Genomic DNA, 21,355 nt, shown 5'->3' with positions numbered 1-21,355 from the left:
CTGCCCAGGCGCTCGACACTGTCTCCCCATGGTGCCCGCCCAGCAGGGGCGGGCGGATCGTCTCAGTGTTCCCTCCCTGGGCGGGGAGCCGCTCCTAAGGTCAGCTCTGGACCTGCCCAGCACTCTGCCCCAGGGTCCCGGCCCCCAGACCTTGCGCCCCTCCTGGTGTCTCCGGTGCCCCGCCCCGCCGCCTGCATGCTCCTCCCAGCCCCTCATCCTGCGGCTGCCACTGTCCGCGGAGCGCCCGCTTTGAGGCCCGTGTCGGGGACGCCCCTCCAGCCTCTGACCTGCAGGGGTCTCTCATCTCTGCTGTCCCTGAGCCCCACTGGGTACCGTGTTGGTCGCAGAGGGACCCTGGTATTGCAGGCCCCTAAGCCGTGGTCTGGGCACAGGTGTGGGCACAAGTGGGCAGCGTGATGCGTCTCAGGGTGACGAGCGCCCCGTGACCGTGGGGCCTGGGGCCCGGGCAGCCTCAGAGTCCACCTCACCACCGCCAGCTGTGTGACCTCGGGCAGGCGCCGTGGCCCCTCTGAGCCTCGGCGTCCTGCGTGGCGCGGGGGCCTTGGGAGGGCGGCGGTGGCCGTGCATGCCCTTGCTTCGCTCGGGGCCTGGCGGGCGGTCCGCGCTCCAGGAGCGCCTTTGGGCGGGTCCTGGTCCCCCCTGCCCCCCGTGGGCGCCGGCTCATGGCCGTCTCCACTGTCACAGAAGAAGGGCGTGAAGCGGAAAGCAGATACCACCACGCCCACGACGTCCGCCATCACGGCCAGCCGCAGCGAGTCGCCCCCGCCGCTCTCGGACCCCAAGCAGGCCAAGGTGGTGGCGCGGCGGGAGAGCGGGGGCCGCCCCATCAAGCCGCCCAAGAAGGACCTGGAGGACGGTGAGGTGCCGCAGCACGCGGGCAAGAAGGGCCGGCTCTCTGAGCACCTGCGCCACTGCGACAGCATTCTCAAGGAAATGCTCTCCAAGAAGCACGCGGCCTACGCCTGGCCCTTCTACAAGCCGGTGGACGCCGAGGCCCTGGAGCTGCACGACTACCACGACATCATCAAGCACCCGATGGACCTGAGCACTGTCAAGGTATGGCATGGACAGAGGGCCCGTCCCGCAGGCCCAGGGCGTGGCCCGGCTCCCTCCGCCTGCCCGCAGCAGCAAGCAGGGCCTTGGGGCTGGCCCGGGGCGCGGCAGGGACTGGCAGCAAGCTGTGCTCTGCCTCGTCCCCTCTGAACCTGTGGCTTCCGGTCACCTCTTTCTGTGGAACCGCTTTGGTTCCTCTGTTTCTTCCTGTCCTGGTGCGTTTGCGGGTCTCTGTAACGCTAGGCGAGGAGGCCCTTCACAGTCCAGCCCCTCCCAGGATAGACGCGGGTTTTGGAGGAGGCCGTGGAGGAGCTGGCCCCAGGATCCCCGCTCTCTCAGGCCCTGCACCAGGGTCTTCCTGCCCCGAGGGCTTCTCCCTTGGTTTTGTGGGCATTGCAGTGGGTCAGGCCAGGTGTGGACAAGCAGAGAAGAGCAGGCTTGGGCCAGGCAGGGATGGAGGGGGCTTCTTGGCTGGTGGCAGCCCAAGGGCAGGAGATCGGGGCTGTGAGCTCCTGAGGGGTCTTCCCCGCGTGGATGAGGGGGCTCAGGCCGAACACAGCTCTGCTTCCTCAGCCCGTTTCAGTCTCTCGTGGTCTGAGGGGTGTCCCCGGCACATTGGCGTGTGTGGCCTGCAAAGCTGCCCCCACAGAGGGGAGGGGGGTTCTTTGCACCTGTGGGGTCGGGGCCCTGAGCTGCCGGTCTCAGTCATTCTGCCCCCACTCCGCGAACGCTGCCCTGGGACAGACTCTCCTTCTGGAAGTTTTGCTCCCCACTAGGGGCAGGACAGGCCCGGCCGTCCAGGGCAGTGAGTGGTTCCTGGGGAGCCTGCTGGGCTGGGTGACCGAGCGGCCTCCTCACCTTCTCTGACCTTCTCCCTGGTTGCAAGGGCAGGCGCCGGCTTCCTTAGACACATGCGGTGCTCTGGGGGCCCTGCCTCTTTTGGGAGCCCCGCGGCACCAGCTGCTTTTCCTGGGCCGATGTTTCGTCTGTATGGTGTGAACAGAGGGTCAGGATGCAAGCCAAGCAGCAGAGGGAAACCCCGCCTCTGGTTCCACTGTCCCCCTTCCCCAGGGGTGATTGTTGCTGCTGGTTCGGTTACATCTTTTCTGACCAGCTCCTGGCTCAGGCTAGCTCTTTCCCAGCAGGTTTTGTCAGTGGGGCAGTGGTTCCCAGGCTCTGAGGTGCACCAGGACAGTGGCCAGCAGTCAAATTAGGGCCAAAGTCCGAGACTGCCACAGGTGTTGAGAGAGTCTTGGGTGCCCATTTGCTGAGCTGCTCCAGAGTGGGGAGGTTGTGCAGAGGGCTGGAGCCCAGCAGCCCCAGTGTTGCTGGAAGCTCCCAAGAGGGCAGAGGAGGGTGGTGTGTGCTAGGCTGGAGGGGCTGCAGGTCCTAGAGTCTGACCACCAGCTGCCCCTCCTCCAAGGCCAGGACTTTGTTGCTCTGGGCACAGGCGGGGTGGGTGGCTGGGCTCCGGGCCAGTGTCCCGCGGCAGTAGGGCACAGCCCCCAGGATAAATGGGCACCTCAGACCCCCGACACGAGGTCCCTGACACATGAGCTCCATGTGAACCCAGCCAGGCCCAGGCAGCTCACGCCTCGAGAGCCACTGCCCGGTGTGCCCTGACCTTGCTGCTTCCGTGTGGCGCCCCCGTCTGGGCGCACCCCGTCCCCCGTCGTGGTGCCCATCGTCCGTATCCCAGCGGCGGCGGGACAGTTGGGTGCCACCGGAGGCAGGCTGGCCAACAGCACCTGGATTCTCCAGGGAGAAAATTAAAAGTCTCATTGCGAGAGCTGAGTCACCCCCTAAACGAGCGGAGGGTGACTTCCTGCCAGAAGTTGCTCGTTCCCTACCAGAGCCCCTGCCAGCGGGGACACGGATGTGTGAAAAATCATTCAGGATGTAGACCTGGGATTTGGGGTGAGGATGGGGTGGGTGGTGGCTACAGGAGCTGACTCCTGTGAGCGCCTTTTTCTTTCTCCCCGGGGATCTGCCTCTCTCCCAGGCTCCCGGGCCCTCCCCTCCAAGCCCCCCTTCCCCGCTCTCCCGGGCTCCCGGACCCTCCCCTCCAAGCCCCCCTTCCCCGCTCTCCCGGGCTCCCGGACCCTCCCCTCCAAGCCCCCCTTCCCCTCTCTCCCGGGCTCCCGGACATGGCCTCAGGCTGGTGCTGGACCTGTGGCGGCCCCGAGGCCCGGCAGTGCCTCACGCCCGTGGCGTCTGTCTTACAGAAGAAGATGGACAGCCGCGAGTACCCGGACGCGCAGGGCTTCGCAGCCGACATCCGGTTGATGTTCTCCAACTGTTATAAATACAATCCCCCGGACCACGAGGTGGTAGCCATGGCCAGGAAGCTGCAGGTGAGCCAGGCGCTGGGGGGCGGGGCCTCCGGGGCACAGGCGGGATCAGCCGCTCGGGGCCGGTGTCGGGAGCATCCGGCCGGGGGAGGCGCAGGGTTGGGGGGTGTCCAGGGACCTCACCCACAAACATGTTTCTCTTGAGCGGTGGCTGAGTGGCGGCCAGGCCCTGGGCCTGCTCCCCAGGGATGAGGTGGCCCACCAGCCAGTCCCCGCCTCTGGGGAGCACAGGCTCCAGTGGGCGTCAGCGTGCAGGTGGGCCTGCAGGCGTTCTGGCCGGGTGAGGGCAGAGGGGAGGCGGGCCGCTCGTGCTGGGGCCCGCGGGCGTCCTGCCAGGCAGTGGCTCGTGGCTTTGCGGACGACGCGGGAGCGTGGGACCTGCGGGGAAGCGCAGACTGAAGGGGAAGCCTCCAGTGGCGGGGCCTCACATGTGTGCACACAGACCTCACACACGAGTGTACGTGTGTCACGCGCGAGTGTGCGTGTCGTGTGTGCGCCCGTGTGCGTGCTTATCTGGCAGTCTGGAGGCTGACACGGGTTTCTCTGCTGGCTGGCACACAGAGTCTGTTCTCTTTTCGATCACCTGGGCTGTTTTGCGACCCCATGGACTGCAGCCCGCCAGTCTCCTCTGTCCATGGGATTCTCCAGACAAGAACACTGGAGTGGGTTGCCATTCTCCAGGGGATTTTTCCCCACCCAGGAATCAAACCCAGGTCTCTCCCGCAAAGCAGGCAGATTCTTTACCGTCTGAACAACCAAGGAATCCCTTTGTAAATAACACCACCTATGTTTTACATGGGATAAAATCACGCGGCTTTCTGTTTAGAAGAAAGAGAGATATGGATGTGTGGGCGTGTGTCCTGCTCCAGGAGCTCTCTTTGCACAGACCTAGCACGCTGTTCTGTTAAGACAACCCCCATCTCTTGCTCAGATCTAAACCTTTTGTAAACCCTGTACGGTCACTCGGGCACATCCTTGCTCACCCAGCCCCAGATGGGGGTGCCGGGGGTCCTCCTCCTGGGCCTCTGGGTTCTGGTTTCCCCCATTCCTCCTGCCTGGGGGCGCTGGCTGCTGCGTGCTGCCCACTCTGCTGGCTCCCACTGGGGTGGGCGCAGAGCTGTCCTGGGGTCCCAGTGCTCCCAGAGGGAGCTGCCTGGACCCACGGTTTTAGACCACAGCCCAGACCCCAGAAGGCCCTGCCCAGCCTTGTGCTCTTGCTGCTCTGTGACGCCCCTAAAGCTTGTAAGTTGCCCCACGAGGAAGCCAGGCGGCCCACGGGCCAAGGGCAGTGGCTGGTTCTGGTTCTGGTCCGACTGAAGGGGGTCTCCCCTGTGTGGGACTCTACCTGCTGACGACTATTCTGATCCCATGGAAGGGGGTCTCCCCGGTGTGGGACCCTACCTGCTGATGACTGTCATGACCCCACTGTTGGGTTAGAGCCCGACTCTGCAGCAGTCTGAGGTCGACCAACCCCCGCCCCCAACCAGGACAGAGCAGGCCGGACCAGGGTGGCCGCGTGCCTCCTGCATGTTGCTGCCTTGACTTCAGCAGGAGATTCTAGGGGACCAGGACCCGGAGCAGGCTCCTCCCAGAGCTGGACACCTGCCAGTGTGGCTCCACGTGTAAACCAGGTGTATGTGGCCTCAGGAACGTGAGCCAGGCGGAGAAGGCTCGCCGCCTGCCGCTCAGCCTGTCTGAGATGGACCTGGGCCACCAGGGAGAGGGGGGCCTTCGGTGAGCGTGCTCCCACCAGGGAGGGGGCGCCTATGCTGAGCGTGCTCCCACCAGGGAGGGGGCCTTCACTGAGCATGCTCCCACCAGAGACGGGACCTTCACTGAGCGTGCTCCCGCCAGGGAGGGGGCGCCTATGCTGAGCATGCTCCCACCAGAGAGGGGGCCTTTGCTGAGCGTGCTCCCACCAGGGAGGGGGCGCCTATGCTGAGTGTGCTCCTACCAGGGAGGGGGCCTTCACTGAGCGTGCTCCCACCAGAGACGGGACCTTTACTGAGCGTGCTCCCGCCAGGGAGGGGGCCCTCACTGAGCATGCTCCCACCAGAGATGGGACCTTCACTGAGCGTGCTCCCACCAGGGAGGGGGCCTTCACTGAGCATGCTCCCACCAGAGACGGGACCTTCACTGAGCGTGCTCCTGCCAGGGAGGGGGCCTTCACTGAGCGTGCTCCCACCAGGGAGGGGGCGCCTATGCTGAGCATGCTCCCACCAGAGAGGGGGCCTTTGCTGAGCGTGCTCCCTCCAGGGAGGGGGGACCTTCGCTGAGTGTGCTCCCAGGGCTGTGCAGGAGCTGGCCATTCTGACTGAACCGGATCCTTTGAGCCAGCTCTTGGACCACCCGCCCCCCCCACCCCAAGAACAAGGTGTGATGCTCCAGTGATGTCACTGGGCAGAGGGATGGGAGAGCGTGAGTGGCTCCCAGACTGGGTTTCGGGGGCCCAGGAGGGTCCCAAGCTCCCGGGCAGGGCTCTCCCTGGCAGTGGGTGGCGGCCTTGGAGCCAGAGCAGAAAGGACTTGCCTGTCTTCTACAGGAGGCGGGCACCCAAGTGCCCGCTCCTGCAGGGCTGCGTCCTTAGCTGCTGGCCCTGTGCCCCTAGTCGGGGGCTGTGCTCACTGCTTGGGAGGGAGGGACAGAGGGAGGGAGGCAGGGAGTAGGCGCCCTGGGCAGGCGGAGCCGTCTCCCCATTCCCCGGGGGGTGCCCACAGACGCTGGGACCCAGGCTGCCCCTGCTCTCCTGCAGGACGTGTTTGAGATGCGTTTCGCCAAGATGCCAGACGAGCCAGCAGAGGCACCCGCCCTGCCCGCGCCTGCAGCCCCCGTGGTCAGCAAGGGCGTGGAGAGCAGCCGCAGCAGCGACGAGAGCTCGTCGGACTCAGGCAGCTCGGACTCGGAGGAGGAGCGTGCCACGCGGCTGGCGGAGCTGCAGGAGCAGGTGAGCGGCCGTGCGGGCCAAGGGGCTTGGGCAGGACCACGGTCCGTCCCCGCCGGCCCCTGACCCAAGGTCTGCCCCAGCCGCCGCCCCCTCCCCAGCCACAGCCATCCTCGCTGCGGTGTCGCTGGGAGGGAACCTGGGAAAGGTGTCAGTTTCAGGGCCCCCTCGCCAGTGCCTGCAGGCCTGGGGCCCTGTGAGCCCGCCTGTGTTGGAATGTCCCTGGAGCCTCTTCCTGCTCTGCAGAAAGGTCTGCAGGGGCTGCAGCCCTGCGGCCCCTAGAGCCTGCCTCTCGGGGCGGGGGGGGGGTGGGGGTGCGAACAGGACTGTCCTGCCTCCGCCTCTGACCCCTGAGGCTTGTTCCCACCCCGCTTCACGCTCCTTCTGTGCAAGATGGGAGCACGAGGTGCTAGATTCCCGGGGGGCCCTCTGGCAAGGAGGAGACAGCGAGTAGCTGAGCCCCGTGGGGGCTCACAGGCTGGGGTCCCTCCCGTGCCGTGGGACGTGGTCGGCGTGCGCAGCATCCCCATCCTAGCCCGTCCACCTACTAAAGGCTGGGGTCACTGTTTCCTCGCCTGTGGAGCGTGGCTCCCGGAGCCCCTGGGCCCCTTGGGGGGCTGATGGGGTGAGGGGCGCGTGGAGTGCGTACACGCTGCCCGCCGCTGCAGGCCTCGTTCGGTGTTGGCTGCTGGCCCTGCGTGCCCCAGCAGCTTGCCCACGAGCTCGGCTGCGGATGTTCTCTCCGGGGTGGGCGGTTTAAGCGCCTTCCCGGAGCGTCTCCCTCCGCCCAGCCCGGAGTCCTCACCCGGCGGCCGTGTCTTCCAGCTGAAGGCTGTGCACGAGCAGCTGGCGGCTCTGTCTCAGGCGCCGGTGAACAAGCCAAAGAGGAAGAAGGAGAAGAAGGAGAAGAAGAAGAAGGACAAGGACAAGGAGCGGCACAAGGCCAAGGCCGAGGAGGAGAAGCGGGCCAAGGCCGCCACGCCCGCCAAGCAGGCCCCGCAGAAGAAGGCGCCCGCCAAGAAGGCCAACAGCACCAGCGCGGCCGGCAGGTGGGCGCCAGGCGGGCTGGCACCAGCTGGCGGGGGCACGGGGCTGTCAGGAGAGAGGGCGGGGTGGGGGGGCATTGGTGGGCCTTGTCTTGCCCCCATTGTGGGGAGACTGTGGGGACCCAGCGAGGTCTCCTCCAGGAAGGGTATGGGCTCTGGAGGGCAGAGCTCAACCTCCCGGGGGGCTGGCCTCAAGACAGGCGTGGAGACCTCTAGAGTCGCGGTTTTGGGGACGTTTTCCTGATCTGGGCAGGGCTTTTCTTTGGGGGTGTGTCGGGCTCTGGGCACCCCGTTCCCAGGTCGCCCGGTATGTGCAGGGTCGGGACGGGGCAGTGCCCCTTGGCACACAGCTCCGTGGGCCCCACGGCTTTTCCTTGGTTCCCGCTGAGGCCCGGCGCCGCCCCGAGGATCGCTGGCCACGGACAGGCAGGGACAGCACGGGGAGGTGTGTGGGGGCCGGGGGCTCCTCCCAGGAGTGGGGGCGAAGAGCCCCCCAGGTGAGGAGACCTCCCCAGGCCTCCTCCATCCAGCTGCACGGGCACGCAGGATGGAGATCCAGGAGCCGGGAGGGGCAGCGGGCACAGAGCTGTGGCGGGGAGAGGACGTGTCCCTCGTAGGGACTGGGACAAGTGGGGTGCCGCCCAGGAGCGGAGACGGGGCTGGGAGGAGGGGAGGGTTGCGGCCTCGGAGGCTGACGGGCTTCGTTTAGGGGCTCGCGGTTTATGCTCTGAGCAGATGAAGCTGGAGCGGAGGAGGGAGGCGCAGGGGGCAGAATGGGCGGAAGGACACACTTGGGGGCTGACGCGGCCCTCCGGTCAGGAGGGGCCAGCATGCCCGTCGGTTGGGGTGGAGGCGTGTGGCTCGAGAGCTGTTGGTGCGGCAGAGACGACAGGCTTTGGTCCTGGACAGAGGAGGGGCCGGTGGAGCGCGGGGCGTGGGCTCCAGCAGCGGCCGGGCAGTGAGCGCGGTCAGGGCTTGTCTGTGCCTCCCTTTTTCAGGGAGGCAGGACTCCGCGCCCTGTCCTGTCTCTGGTTCTGGCATCAGTGTACTGCCGGCCTCAGAGATGATTTGGGCAGTGCTTTCCTCTGTCTCCTGGGGCAGGCTTACAGAACTGGTATCCTCCTCGTTTTTTAGTTTGTTTTTGGCTGTGCTGGGTCCTCGTTGCTGGAGGGGGCCTGCTCTTAAGTTGCAGGGGGTGGGCTTCTGACTGCAGTGGCTGCTCCCGTTGCAGAGCACCGGCTCTGCGGTGCGCAGCTGCAGCGCTGGTGTCTGCCGGGCTCCGGAGCACGGGCCCAGTACTTGTGGCCTGTGGACTTAGTTGCTCCGTGGCCCGTGGGGTCTTCCCCGACCAGGGATCGAACCCGTGTCTCCTGCATGGGCACGTGGATTCTTTACCACGGAGCCACAGGGGAAGCCCCCAGAATTGGGATTCTTAAGTGTGTGATACAGTTCACCATGAATCCATCTAGACCTGGAGTTTCACTGTGGGAAGGTTTTTAAGGGTGAATTCAGTCCTTTTGATAGATTCAGGAAGTCAGGTTATTGGTTTGAGTCTGTGTTTTTTCATCACGGTAGGTTTGTTTGAGATGTCGCCTTACCTTTAAAGTCTGTAGGGTTTGTAGCAATGTGTTCTTTGTTTTTTCATTCCTTGTATTGGTAATTCGTGTCTGTTTCTTGGTGAATCTGGAGAATTTGATCAGTTTTGTTGGTTGTTCAAAGAACCAGTGTCTGACTTCGTTGACTTTTCTATTTTCTTTTTCTTTCATCTTGGTCTTACTTTTATCATTTCCCTTTGCTTGGTATGGACTTAATTTGCTTTTCTTTTTCTAGCTTGAAAACAGAAGCTTAGATGATTGATTTTTTTCCTTCTTTTTCTTTGTTCTGTTTTTTGGCCCTGAGCCACGCGGGATCTTAATTCCCTGACCAGAGCTCCAACATGCACCCCCCGCAGTGGAAGCACAGTCTCAACCGCTGAAGCTTCAGGCCTTCTCTTCCAGTATAAGCACCTCATGCTTTAAGTTTATGTCTGAACTCACTGCTTTGGCTGTATGTTCCCCACAGACGTGATTTGTTGTGATTTCATTCAAGTTCAAAACATTTTTTAATTCTCTCCAGGTTCCCTTTTTGACCATGGGTATTTAAAAGTATGTTTGACCTACAGATATCTGGAGACTTTTCAAGATATTTTTCAGTTACTGGTTTCCAGGGTCAGAGAACATGCTTTGCATGCTTTCAGCATTTTGAAACTTTTGTTAAGATCTATTTTATGGCCCAGAATGTGGTCTGTCTCGGTCAGCGTTCCGTGTACACTTGAAAAGAATGTGTGCTCTCCTCTGTTGGGTGGAGTGCTGTGTGAGTGTCAGTTAGAAGATTTAAAAATCTTAAAAAAAAAGGGGGGGGGACACAAATGACTGACTTAGGAAACAGGAACAGGCTCATGGACTTGGAGAATGAGTTTACGGTTGGCGGGGAGGGGACAGGTGGAAGAGAGGGCTAGGCTGGGGGCTTGGGACTGACGTGCACACACCGTTTAGATAACTGGGCTTCCTCGGTGGTTCAGTGGCAAAGAACTCGCCTGCCAGTGCAGGGGACACGGGTTCAGCCCCTGATCCGGGAACCCCCCACGTGCCGTGGCGCAGTTAAGCCCCTGTGCCGTGACTACGAAGCCCACACACCCTCCAGCCCAAGCTCCACAACAAGAGAAGCCGTCACAGAAGTCCACTCAGCCCCACGCAGCAGCAGAGACCCAGCGTGCCCAGAAGGAGATGAGTGATGCAGAGCAAACTGGGGAGAAAGTGAACAGCTAACAGACTGACTGACTGTGTTACAGCGTAACACAGGAAACTCTGCTCGGTATTCTGTAATGACCTAAACGGGAACAGAATGTGAAGAGTATAGGTACGTGTATATGTACAAAAAAATTTAAGTTAAGTTAGTTGACGTGGTGTTGGGATCGTCTGTATTCTTGCTCATTGGTTCTGTTGCTTACCGAGAGAAGATCGTTGAATCCTCTAAGTAGAATTGCGTATTTTCCTATCTCCCTTTATTTCTGTCAGCTTTTGTTTATATATTTTGAAGCTTGGTTTCAGATGAACAGGCATGTTGAACTGTGCTGCCGTCTTGGCCAGCTGACATTTTATTGTTACGCAGTATCTTCTTCCCAATAGTATTCCTTTTCCTAAGTGTACTTTGTCTGAAGTTGTTATAGCTACTGGAGTTTTCTTTTGATTGATAGTATATACATGGGATACTTCCCCCCTATCTTTTTACTTTTAACCTACTTCTTTTATTTTAAAGAAGGATTTGTGTAGACAGCCTAAAAGTTGGGTCTTGGTTCTTACCCAGTCTGACCATCTCTTCCTTTTAATTGGTGTGTTTAGATCATTTGTATTTAATGTAATTGTTGATATAATTCGATTTCCATCTGTTGTTCACTTGCTCAGTTGTGTCCAACTCTTTGCGACCCCATGGACTGCAGCATGCCAGCCCTCCCTGTCCATCACCAACTCCCAGAGCTTACTCAAATTCATGTCCATTGAATCAATGATGCCATCCAACCATCTCATCTTCTGTTGTCCCCTTCTCCTCCTGCCCTCAATCTTTCCCAGCATCAGGGTCTTTTCTCATAAGTCAGCTCTTTGCATTAGGTGGCCAAAGTATTGCAGCTTCAGCATCAGTCCCTCCAGTGAATATTCAGGGTTGATTTCCTTTATGACTGACAGCTTTGATCTCCTTGGAGTCCAGGGAACTCTCAAGAGTCTCTTCCAGCACCACAGCTTGAAATCATCAATTCTTTGGCACTCAGCTTTCTTTATGGTCCAACTCTCACATCCATACACGACTACTGGAAAAACCATAGCTTTGACTAGCCGGGCCTTTGTCGGCATAGTGACGTCTCTGCCTAATTGGCCGTCCAGGGCTTCTGCTCACCGTTACGTTGTTTTCTGTGAGTCCCTTCTGTTTACCCCTCTGTTCCACCCCTGCCTTCTTGGGGTATTTGAATACGGAGTTTGACCTGTTGCGCTTGAGATGCCTGTGGGGTGTCGAGGCGGGCTGCCTGCTGTGGCTATCTCCTGGCCAAGGCCTCCCTGAGCTGGTGGGGCCTCTGAGCTCTGAAGCAGGGTCTCCGTGTCCCTGGAGATGCAGGTGCGTCCTGGGCAGTGGCCCGGCTCCTGTGCCTGGGTGCCATTGGGGCTGCTCCTTGGAAAGACAGCCTGGTCCTGAAGAGGACAAGGGCCAGTGGGTGAGGGTCAGGGTCTCGGGGGTGGAGCTCGGTGGAGTGTGGGGGCTGGGACGCCGCACTGTGACGCCCCTTGCCTTCTGCCTCAGACAGCCGAAGAAGGGCGGCAAGCAGGCATCGGCCTCCTACGACTCGGAGGAAGAGGAGGAGGGGCTGCCCATGAGCTATGATGAGAAGCGGCAGCTGAGCCTGGACATCAACCGGCTCCCTGGGGAGAAGCTGGGCCGCGTGGTGCACATCATCCAGTCGCGGGAGCCCTCGCTGCGGGACTCCAACCCCGACGAGATCGAGATCGACTTCGAGACCCTGAAGCCCACCACGCTGCGGGAGCTGGAGAGATACGTCAAGTCTTGTTTACAGAAAAAGCAAAGGAAGCCGTTCTGTAAGTTGCCGCGGCAGAGAGTGTTCCTGCCGCCCGCTGCCGTCTGTCTGCCGCTCCCTGGAGCAGAAAGCCAGGCAGCCCCAAGAGTGGTGGGGGGGCAGGCAGTGGGTCGCGGGCTCCAGATTCCTCCCCTGTCTTCCGTCTCACGCCCCCAGGATGCAAGGGTACAGCGTCTGTCTGCCCACCTCGGGATGGGGGGCTTAGCTGAGACGGGCTGCCAGCCACTCCCCAGCCAGAGCCCTTCTTCCCCCTGTTCCTGGGCAGCTGGGCGGCTCTTGTATGCCCCGGCCTTCACTAAAGCAGGCGAGACCCCCGAATTAGCCCCCAGCCCCTGGGTAGGTGGGCGGCGCTTATATGCCCTGGCCTTCACTGGTGCAGGCAGGGCCCCGGGGGTTGGCTCCAGCCACGTTCATGCAGATGCTGGCTAAGGCCCTCCATTTAGGGCCTGACTGCAGGTCACCTGTCAATGGTTCCCTGCCTGAGCAGACCGGTTCCCTTTGCCTGGGGTTGAGGGTCCAGAGGACTCCCAGGGTAGACAACTGCACTGGCTCAGGATTCACTGGATTGGAATGAGCCGCTGCCTGGGTCAGTGAGAGGAAGGGCAAGCCCCAGGCAGCCCCTTGGCAGCCCTGAGGACACTCAGGGTGCACTGTTCCTGTGTGTGGCCCCCTCGGGCCGCTGGCAGGGGCAGCCATGCCCCTGTCGGGGTGCTTCTCCCTTCCCCCAGGTGGTGAGGAGCCCTCCTGCCTGGGAGCTTGTTCTCTAGAAGGTGCTGGGTCCAATGTAGCCACAGTCAAGTGATCCCACCCTCCTGGCCTGGTTACAGGGTCCTCACGAGGGAAAGGAGAGGTATGCCCCTCTGTAGGGGGCAGCCTTCTGGATGGAGCATCTTGTTGCCCTCTGCGGCCCTGGCACATTTGGCCCTCGGTCAGTGGCCTGTGGACTCAGTGGTGCTGGCGCAGGTGTGCCAGGCGGTGGGCAGGGCTCCCACGTGGAGCCTTGGGAGAGCCTCGGCCTCGGCCACAGTGAAGGAAAACCAGGAGTTGGAGGAGGGTCCGGGCTTCAAGTCACCCCCGCCTGCAGCAGGGGGTGGTCAGTCCCACCTCAGGAGTTCTGTGACAGTTCCGGGGCTTTGCCTGTGGCAGGGGCTCCATCTGGGTGGGCAGGGGCACCGCCTTGGGGGGCTGGGCATCCGCCTGCCCTGCCCGCAGCCACAGTGCCCTGCTCTCCCACAGCCACGAGCGGGAAGAAGCAGGCGGCCAAGTCGAAGGAGGAGCTGGCTCAGGAGAAGAAGAAGGAGCTGGAGAGGCGGCTGCAGGATGTCAGTGGGCAGCTGAGCAACAGCAAGAAGCCAGCCAAGAGAGGTAGGGCCGCCCCCGTGCTGCTCGGGGCGGGGGAGAGGGCTGCGGCCCCCGGAACCCTGGTCTCCTTACCTGCGGCTGGGGCTCCGAGGCTGAGCAGGCAGCAGGCACGTGGGAAGGCGCCACTCTGCAGAGCTCCTGGGAGCGGCGTTTTGGCCCAGCCGTGGTCCATGGGGGGCCGGACTCTGTGACGTGGGAGGGACTGGGGCCCACCCTGCAGCTTCGGAGGGTTCTGGCCCCAGCAGTGAGCTTCCTGGTCGCCCCGGGAGAAGGACACTAGTGCCCAGCAAGTTAGCCAGCACCACAGGCGGGGAGAGGGGCTGACTGCCAGCCCCGACCGCGTGCTCTGTGGACTTTGGGGTCTCAGTTTCGGTGAGCAGGTGCTTCGACTCCTTGCCTCCTTTCTCTGGAGCCTGTAAGAAAGGGCACGTGCCTTTTTTCCTACCCAGGTGGTGGTCAGATTCTAGGCTCAGTCTTGGCCATGTAGCAGCCGGCTGCCACAGCCTTGCCTGGCCCTGCTTTCCCGGTGCCAGGGTGGGCCTTGGGGCCCTCCCCCTGCCACCGATGGCTGAGTTCCCTTGGATCAGCCCCGGAGAGGGCAGGGCAGGTGGGCACGTGGTTACGGCTCAGAGCCGCCTGCCCGGGGCCAGCCCGCCCCCACAGCCCGTCAGTGCCTCTCGGTTGGCGGCGCTCACTTCTTCCCAGGCCCAAGTGGTTTTGGCTTTGCTGGCCTCCGAGCTGGTTCTGTGCTCACTTCTGACACCAGCTGTGTGAGTTCCTCTCACACCAGTTCTCCAGGCTCCAACACGAGCTGGGCATCCAGCCGTTCAGTCAGTGCACTGTCTCCTCGGGGATGGTGCAGAGCCTGCAGGGTGAGGGCTCAGACGCCAGGTGCAAGTCCCCTGCCTCTCCCGTGCCTCTGACTGCCGGGCTGTGAATCGGGAACCCCCACGACCCTCTGCTCAGGTGTGCACACTCGCTGGAGTGGCTCACAGAACTCGGGAGTCCTGAGTCTGAATCACACGGTGGTTTGTCATAAAGGCTGCGGCTTGGGGACAGCCAGGTGGGCGGGAGGCACAGGGCTGGGGCTCAGGTCAGGGGCCGGGCGCCCCTCCCAGCACCTGGAAGCCCTCTGCGTAGGGGGTTTCTCTGGAGCTCAGTCTCCTCCAGCTCTCTCCCCTTGGAGGGAACAGACGCCCAGCTCGTGTTGGAGCCTGGAGAACTGGTGTGAAAGGAACTCACACAGCTGGTGTCAGAAGCGGGAGCAGAACCAGCTCAGAGACCAGCAAAGCCGAATGCACTTGGCCTGGGAAGAAGTGAATGGCAGTTCCCTCCCCTCAGAGGTGGTGGCCAGCTGGGGGGCTGGCAGGGTGGGGCGGCGGGGCGAGCTGAAGAGTTCCCGCCCTCCAGTCACGTGGTCTTCCTGGTGACCAGCCAGGGCCGAGGCTCTCAGGGGGTCCCACCCCAGTCACTCGTTAGCATAAACTCAGGTGTGATCTAAAGGGCCCCACTCAGGAGGTCTTGGGGGACCTGGGAGCCCTGTGCCAGGGACATGTACAGGCACCAGACAGACTCCGCGCAGCCTCACCAGTGCGTTGACTCGCATCAGTAGATCTGTTAACATTTTTCAAGTGACCAGGTCAGGATCTGGGTGGGGGGGATGTGGAGCCAGCACAGGGGCTGCAGGAAAGGCCGCGCGGACGGTGGGGCGGCGGGCCGGTGCGGGGGTGCGCGCCGCTCACCTGTGCGTCTCCCCCAGAGAAGTCGGGCTCCACCGCGTCCGGGGGGCCCTCGCGGCTCAGCAGCAGCAGCTCCTCCGAGTCCGGCAGCAGCAGCACGAGCGGATCCAGCTCCGACAGCAGCGACTCCGAGTGAGCCCTGGACGCGCGCGGCTTGGGACGCAGCCGGTGGCCGCCGCCGCCGCGGGGACGCCGCGGCCTTCCCCCCGGCGGTTAATATACTCCTTTCGTTCCATGGCGTGCAGGCTCTCCTTTCACTTCAGTGTTATGGTATCTTCCAGTTCTGGCTTTAATAGGTCAACCAGGATCTTTCTGTGTGTGTCCATTAGACTTTGAGAAGCTGTGAATCGGCATAAGGTCTTTCCTCTGTAACTGAACTCAAGCCCCTTGGAGATGCCGGCTTCAGACGCTAACCTGGTAACTGTAGGAAACGTGTGAGGTGTGGTCTGAAGGTGCTTGCAGAGCCCCTTTCCTTACGCCCGACCTGGTCTGTAGCCCCAGCGAGAACGTCTCCCAAGGAAGTGTCTCGGACGTGGTGCCGCACGCGAAGGCTGTTGGCTTTGCCGACAGGGGTTTGTCTCCGTCTCCGGGGGCCCTGGGCCCTGACCCTTACGTCGAGGGCAGCTCTTTCTGCAGGGGCTGCGGACAGCCAAGCCCACCCCTGCCGTGAGTGAGGGCCAGGGCTGGGCTCCCGCCGGGAGGGGTCCCTGCGGTCCCCAGCCGGAGCTTCTGCTGGTGGGGAGCCGGCGAGGGGGCGTGCAGAGGAGCCGTCTTTCTGATCTCCCGGGAGGAACACGGTGGCTGCGTGGGCAGCGCGAGGGTTCCCAAACACTGAAACTTTTACCTCAACTTTGAAAAAAAAACAGAGAAAAGATTTAAAAAAAAAAAAAGGAGACTCTTTTTGTAAGGTTCAGCAATTTTCTACGAAAGGCCAGCCCCACGCGTGTCCCCAGCCCAGCCGCTGCCACGCACTCCGGAACCGTCGCCCCAGTCTCGTGTATATATGAATATTTTATTTATTAACATCATTGGTCTTTTTTTTTAAAAAAAAAAAAGAAAGAAAAACAAAACCGCAAAAGAAATGCATTTAAAAAAAATAAGAAAGAGAGGAGCAGAGATGCAGGCCTTTTCCGTGGTGTGAGGGGAGCCCAGACCCCGCGGGGCGCGGGCCGCTCGCCCAGGTGCTACCGCCTCCTGCCCCGCGCGGTGCTGAACCTCGTCTGCGTGCTCGTCTCGGGGCTGCGGGGTTTCTGTTCTCGTTCTTTCTCGTGTGCGTGCGTGTGTGTGCGTGTGTGTGTGTGTGAAATCTGGAGACTCACAGGTAATAGACAACTTCCGGCTGCAGCACATTCTCATTTCTTTTTTTTTTTTAATTTTGTTTAGCTCTTTTATATTCACTTCCAATCTCTCTTAGGACTGTTTTAAAAAGGACTTCGATTTAGGGAACCCCAGTTATATAATATAAACTTTGTAATCTGCGAGAAAAAGAAATGTATAGTAAATCTAAGTCTTGATTTTTACCTTTCTATTGTAAAAAAAAAAGTAATAATAATATACAGAGTTTAACAGAAGGTTATGTTTCGGTTTTGTTTTCTCCAGAGGCTGCCCCCTGAGCGCGGGGTACCCACCACACCGCCTGCCTAGCTCTGAGCCGCGTGGCTCTGGCCAGGGGTTCATGGCCCCCAGTGGGGCATCCCTCACCCCCACCTCCAGGGAGGGGGTGGCCCCTGCTGCCCCACCGCGTCTCCCGGCTGCCAGCCGGCCACAGCATGGCCCGGGCTGGAGGAGCCTCTGGCCCCAGGAGGGCTCCCTCCCTCAAGACTGCATGGGGGCTTCTCAGTTAGCACAGAAATGACGGGACCTCACCGAGGCAGGGGCTGGGGGTGGGGCTGGGGGCGGCCCAGCCGCTTGTCTGAGGTCGCGTTCTTCCCAACAGCCCTTCTGGATAGATCAGGGCACCAGCTGCTGGCGTCCTAACAGGTGGTGGTTCTAAAAATCCCTAACATCCACTTGGATGCCACCAACCTTGATGGCTGACGAGCCCTCTGATGGGGTAGAACTCTGATGAAATGTGCTTGGGGGGTTGCCATTTTTCTGACTGCCGCTGATTCTGACCTTTGGTGAGTGTTGAGCCAGTTCATTCAACTTTTCATTGTAATAAAAATATAAATGGATTTTAAACTTGCCATTTTTTTTTAAAGCTGCCCTGTTTTTCAAAGGTGTTTTCTAAACAGATCTTTAATGGAGTAAAAACTGACTTTAAGGACTTAGTGCACGCTGGAAGGTCTTGAAGCAGGATCTCATGGGCGACAGGCAAGAGGCACAGGTCTGGGTGACAGATCCGAGCCAGGGGGCTGGAGGTGCTGGGAGCTGCCGGGGGTGCCCTCCAGCTGCCAGTGGGGAGGGTCGCCCTTGCCAGCCACTCAGCAGGGGACAGGGGGCCCCAGTGCTGGGCGCAGTGGGAGCGGTTCCTGTCCGCTGGTTTCCAGGTGTGAGAGGGGTTCTCAGCCGCCTCCCCTCCTTTCCTCTGAAAGATCTGCTGGCTCTGATGCTGCCGGAGAGCTGAGCCATGTAGGTCAGTGGTTTTTTTTTTTTTTCCTTAGGCTTTCTGTCCAGACTCAAAACTGATTTCCGAGTTTTGGGGGGACTCCCTCCACCCCCTGACGTCAGCCTATGGGTGTTTGCTGTTTTCATTTCTCTTGTGTTGGGCAAGTGAAATTGTTCTAGTTTTCCTAGAACTAGAGGGCAGCCCGTAGAGGTTAGGAACCGTGTTCAGTGGGTCGCACCCATGCAGGACTCGAAATCGTGGCTTTCAAACAGTCTCCCCGACCCCTGGGGGCCGAGGGGGTGGCTTTGGCCGTGAACTGAATTCCAGAAACCCTTGCTCACTCATCTTGCTTACAGACTGTTAAGATGCGTTTTCTTTTTTGTTTGCTTTTTGTTTTTGTTCTTTTGCAACATTCACATCTTTTACAGTTTTGGTGGGGGGTGGGGGGGAACACCGCCCACAATAAAGGCTTCGTTACATCCAGCGTAGCGCTGTTCCCTGGCATAACACTTCCAGGAAGTTTTCCTTTTTTTATATTTAAAATGTTACTTTTCTGTATGATGTGCATGCAAGTTTACCGTAACTTTTCTTAAACTTTTTAGTGCCGTTTCTAGTATATTCCTGTAAATGTCAGTTACTGAAAATGAGTCCGATGTAAGTAGTTTTAGCTTGTCTACTGCAGTGCTGGCCTCATCACGACAGAATAGAAGTGGTAGAAAGTACTGTTTCTGGTGATCATGGACCCTTCTCCTGGGGCATTTGTTTTGTTTTCATAATAAAAGAAGAAAAAAAAAAGAGGCACCGTCTCTGCTTTCTGGGCTCCCAGCGCTCCCCTGGCTGGCGTGTGATGGGGGAGGGGGCCCTCGTTTTAACATCATGTAGTTCCTGGTGGGAATGCCCGGAGCGTCCCAAAGGGGTCTCAGCCGGCCCAGTGGCTGTGGTCCTCAGCCCGGGTTGGGGAGGCCCCAGGACCTCGGGAGCCCTGTGTGATGCCTTTTCAGGCCAGTGGCTGCACAGCGGCTGCTCCCGTGGCTGACCTGCAGGCACCCCACCCCACCCCCCGGCCTGGTTATCTGGCGCTCCCACTGGGCCCTCCATCTACACTAAGGTGCTTCCTGAGACCACAGGCATCCAGTGCTCGTCCGCTGGCCCGAGGATGTTTCCGAGAAACTGCATCGGGCAGTGTACATGCTGAGGTTTCTTCCAGGCGGCCTGGAACCCGGCAGCAACAGATCAAGGAGGTGTCGAGACAAGTGCGGGTTCTGACACTGTTTTCAAATCGTGACTGTTGGAGCCAGGCCTTGCAGTGGGGTGCTGTCCAGGCCCAAGGCCACCCTCCCCTGTGTTCCCTTGGCACATGTCACCCAGCCTGAGTTCCCCAAGGTCAGGGACTGAGCACATCTACCTCAGTGTCCCAGCCCCAGCGGGGAAGGCCAGGTGCCCAGGCCAGCTGCTCACCAAGCAGCTCAGTGCCTGCTCTCCTGTCCTTGCCACCACCTCTGTGACTGCAGCTGACCAGCCATGGCCCATTCCTCGGTCAGTCTAGGAACAGGCACAGGCATTCCAGCTAAGTCAGAACTTTGCTTCCTTCCTGAGCTGGACTTAAGTCGGAGGACTGCAGAGAGGCCTCTCTCCTAGGCGATTCCAGTGTCCCGGCGCCTGGACGGGCGAGCCTTTACTGCTCAGGCCCGACTCTACAGGAGACAGGCTTCCTCTTCATCTCCGGGAGCCACTTAAAGGAACTCTGTCTTCCAGGCTCCCGGCCGGAGGCGGCAAGAAAGCCGAGGCTCTATCAGCAAGAACCAGGCCTCTGGCTGGACGTGTGACCGTCGGGGAATGCAGTCTGACCCGGCCTTCCCCTCTGGATGCTGTCTGCTGACGAGCTTGCATACCTGCACGAGGAGCCGCGCACACGGAAGCCCTGGGTGCGCTGTGTGCATGCCGGCAGGACGGTCTCTGCCCGCCCACGGGCTCCGCAGAGCGCTGCCTGCCCTGCGGTTCTTAGCAGTTGTTCGGCGTTAGTGTTTTAACAAAAACCCTGGAAGCCAAGGCAGGATATTATGAACAAACAGATCGAAATTTGGAGTGAGGAAGGAAGGAGCCTCCTGAAGGAGATTTATTTAAAAAGAAAATTCAGCTTCGGCAAGACACCTCTGCATTCACCTTGCTACCCAGACTTTAATTACAGCAAATCCCTTAAAATGACTCATAAACCTGCCCACACGGGGGGCCAACACACATCAAACACTGCAGGTGGCCGGGGGCTGCAGCCCGGAGCAGAGGCCGAGCTGCTGTCGGCTGAGAGCCTGCCTGTTTCAGCTCTGTGATTAAACCTGAGGTCACTTAGCAGCTGATGTGTCACTTCATAATTGGGGGCTTCCCCTCCCTAAGTAAAAGGATGCCTTGACCACAGCCCCCAGCATCAGGGAGCTAGTGCAGACGCCGTCACAGTGCATCGCGGGCGACAATCGCTTTGGTAACGACTCAAACTCAAGTGCCACAGAGCTCCTGCTGAAATGCTGCTGCCAACGACCTGTTCAGGGTAAAACCACTGTGGTCCCGCTGATGGATTTCTGATCCTACATGACGCCAATTCACTTTTTTTTTTTTTTTTAAGATTTGACCCATTCTTCACCAGGCAGGAGGGACTACTAGAGAGAACCTGTAAGAATGTGAAAAGGTTGTGTGTACCTGGGGTATCTCTCTCGCGTGACTTACTTGGAAGCGTGACCAGGACAGCATAGCTGGGCCTAGGCTGTGCTTGCAGCGCCTGCAGGGTCAGGACGGGGTCCAGAAGTCCACCCATCACCCCGACTGTGAGTGGGCGGGGTGCCACCTCTGGGGTTTGGGGGCTCTTCTATCACAGCTCAGCCTTCACATTCCCTGTCAGAATCTCCCAGTGAGGGCTAGGGATCAGCAAGGCGGCCTGGTGCCTGGGCTCAGATTTTCACCCCAGAATTACATTATAGAACAAAACTTGGACTGCCCCGTGTCCCGCGAGACCTCCAGCTTGTTTCTGTCCCGGACGAGGATGGCCTCGTTCCCGTACTGTGAGTACCACATGCTTCGGCTCCTGCTTAGGTACGTCCCGGGCAGCGCGGATGCCAGCTTCTGCTGCTGCTGTTGCCAGATGAGCAGGGAGGTGTCCCGGTACCGGAGCCGGGCGTAGCTTTCAGACAGAGCTTTCTCTGCCAGGGGGACGCGGCCACTCATCACTGGCCAGAACCTCCCTGCTCCTGGGCTCCTGCACAGCAGCCACCTGCTCTGCACTAAATGCACTAATGAATGAGCTTTGCAGCAGCTGGGCGTGAGGATTCCTTTCTTAACTTAATGGTAACGAGGAACTCAGGCCATTTGCAGGCAACACCCTTTATGAGGGCTCTTGGTGAGGAAACTGGAGAGGCGTCTCCAAGCATTCTGAAGACAGCCAAGAGCCACGCGTGAGTCGGCAGGCAGGTCGGCGGGGCCCCGGCCGCAGCGTGTCCCCGTGACGGCTGTGTGCTCTGTGTCAGCTGTGCCGATGACAGGGACGAGGCTCTCACTGAAGGCAGGACTTGTCAGGTGCCCACTGCGAGTCTGACGCCGTGCCTCAGACCACTGCCTCTGAAGGCACACGTCCGCTGTCCTGCATGAGAAGGCATTGTGCACTAGGCCGAAACTGACAGCAGCTGCC

The 21,355-nt window shown here is 60.2% G+C and overlaps 2 protein-coding genes across 4 annotated transcripts in view; one reads left to right on the top strand and one right to left on the bottom strand.

The window, feature by feature from the left end:
- BRD3 (bromodomain containing 3) overlaps positions 1 to 20,298 on the top strand; it is a 37,979-nt gene extending 17,681 nt beyond the window's left edge. The window contains exons 6-12 of one of the 3 annotated variants that reach the window (XM_024998747.2): positions 706 to 1,077; positions 3,300 to 3,428; positions 6,178 to 6,369; positions 7,192 to 7,415; positions 11,742 to 12,034; positions 13,270 to 13,398; positions 19,438 to 20,298. In XM_024998747.2, the coding sequence (XP_024854515.1) occupies positions 706 to 1,077; positions 3,300 to 3,428; positions 6,178 to 6,369; positions 7,192 to 7,415; positions 11,742 to 12,034; positions 13,270 to 13,398; positions 19,438 to 19,508 (1,410 nt within the window). In that variant the 3' untranslated portion in view covers positions 19,509 to 20,298. 3 annotated transcript variants of the gene reach the window in all.
- On the bottom strand, positions 16,490 to 20,895 carry BRD3OS (BRD3 opposite strand). Its single transcript, XM_059891907.1, has one exon. It carries the CDS (start codon positions 20,893 to 20,895, stop codon positions 20,641 to 20,643), a length of 255 nt encoding a protein of 84 aa, XP_059747890.1. The 3' UTR covers positions 16,490 to 20,640.
- Between the last annotated feature and the right edge of the window lie 460 nt (positions 20,896 to 21,355).

Source organism: Bos taurus, chromosome 11 (assembly GCF_002263795.3).
Source record: "Bos taurus isolate L1 Dominette 01449 registration number 42190680 breed Hereford chromosome 11, ARS-UCD2.0, whole genome shotgun sequence".
In the NCBI taxonomy this organism is placed as follows: Eukaryota; Metazoa; Chordata; class Mammalia; order Artiodactyla; family Bovidae; genus Bos; species Bos taurus.
This window is presented reverse-complemented; position numbering and strand designations above follow the sequence as displayed.

Excerpts from the sequence above, each read along its gene's own strand:
- BRD3OS (XM_059891907.1), bottom strand. The coding sequence starts at position 20,895 with ATGAGTGGCCGCGTCCCCCTGGCAGAGAAAGCTCTGTCTGAAAGCTAC.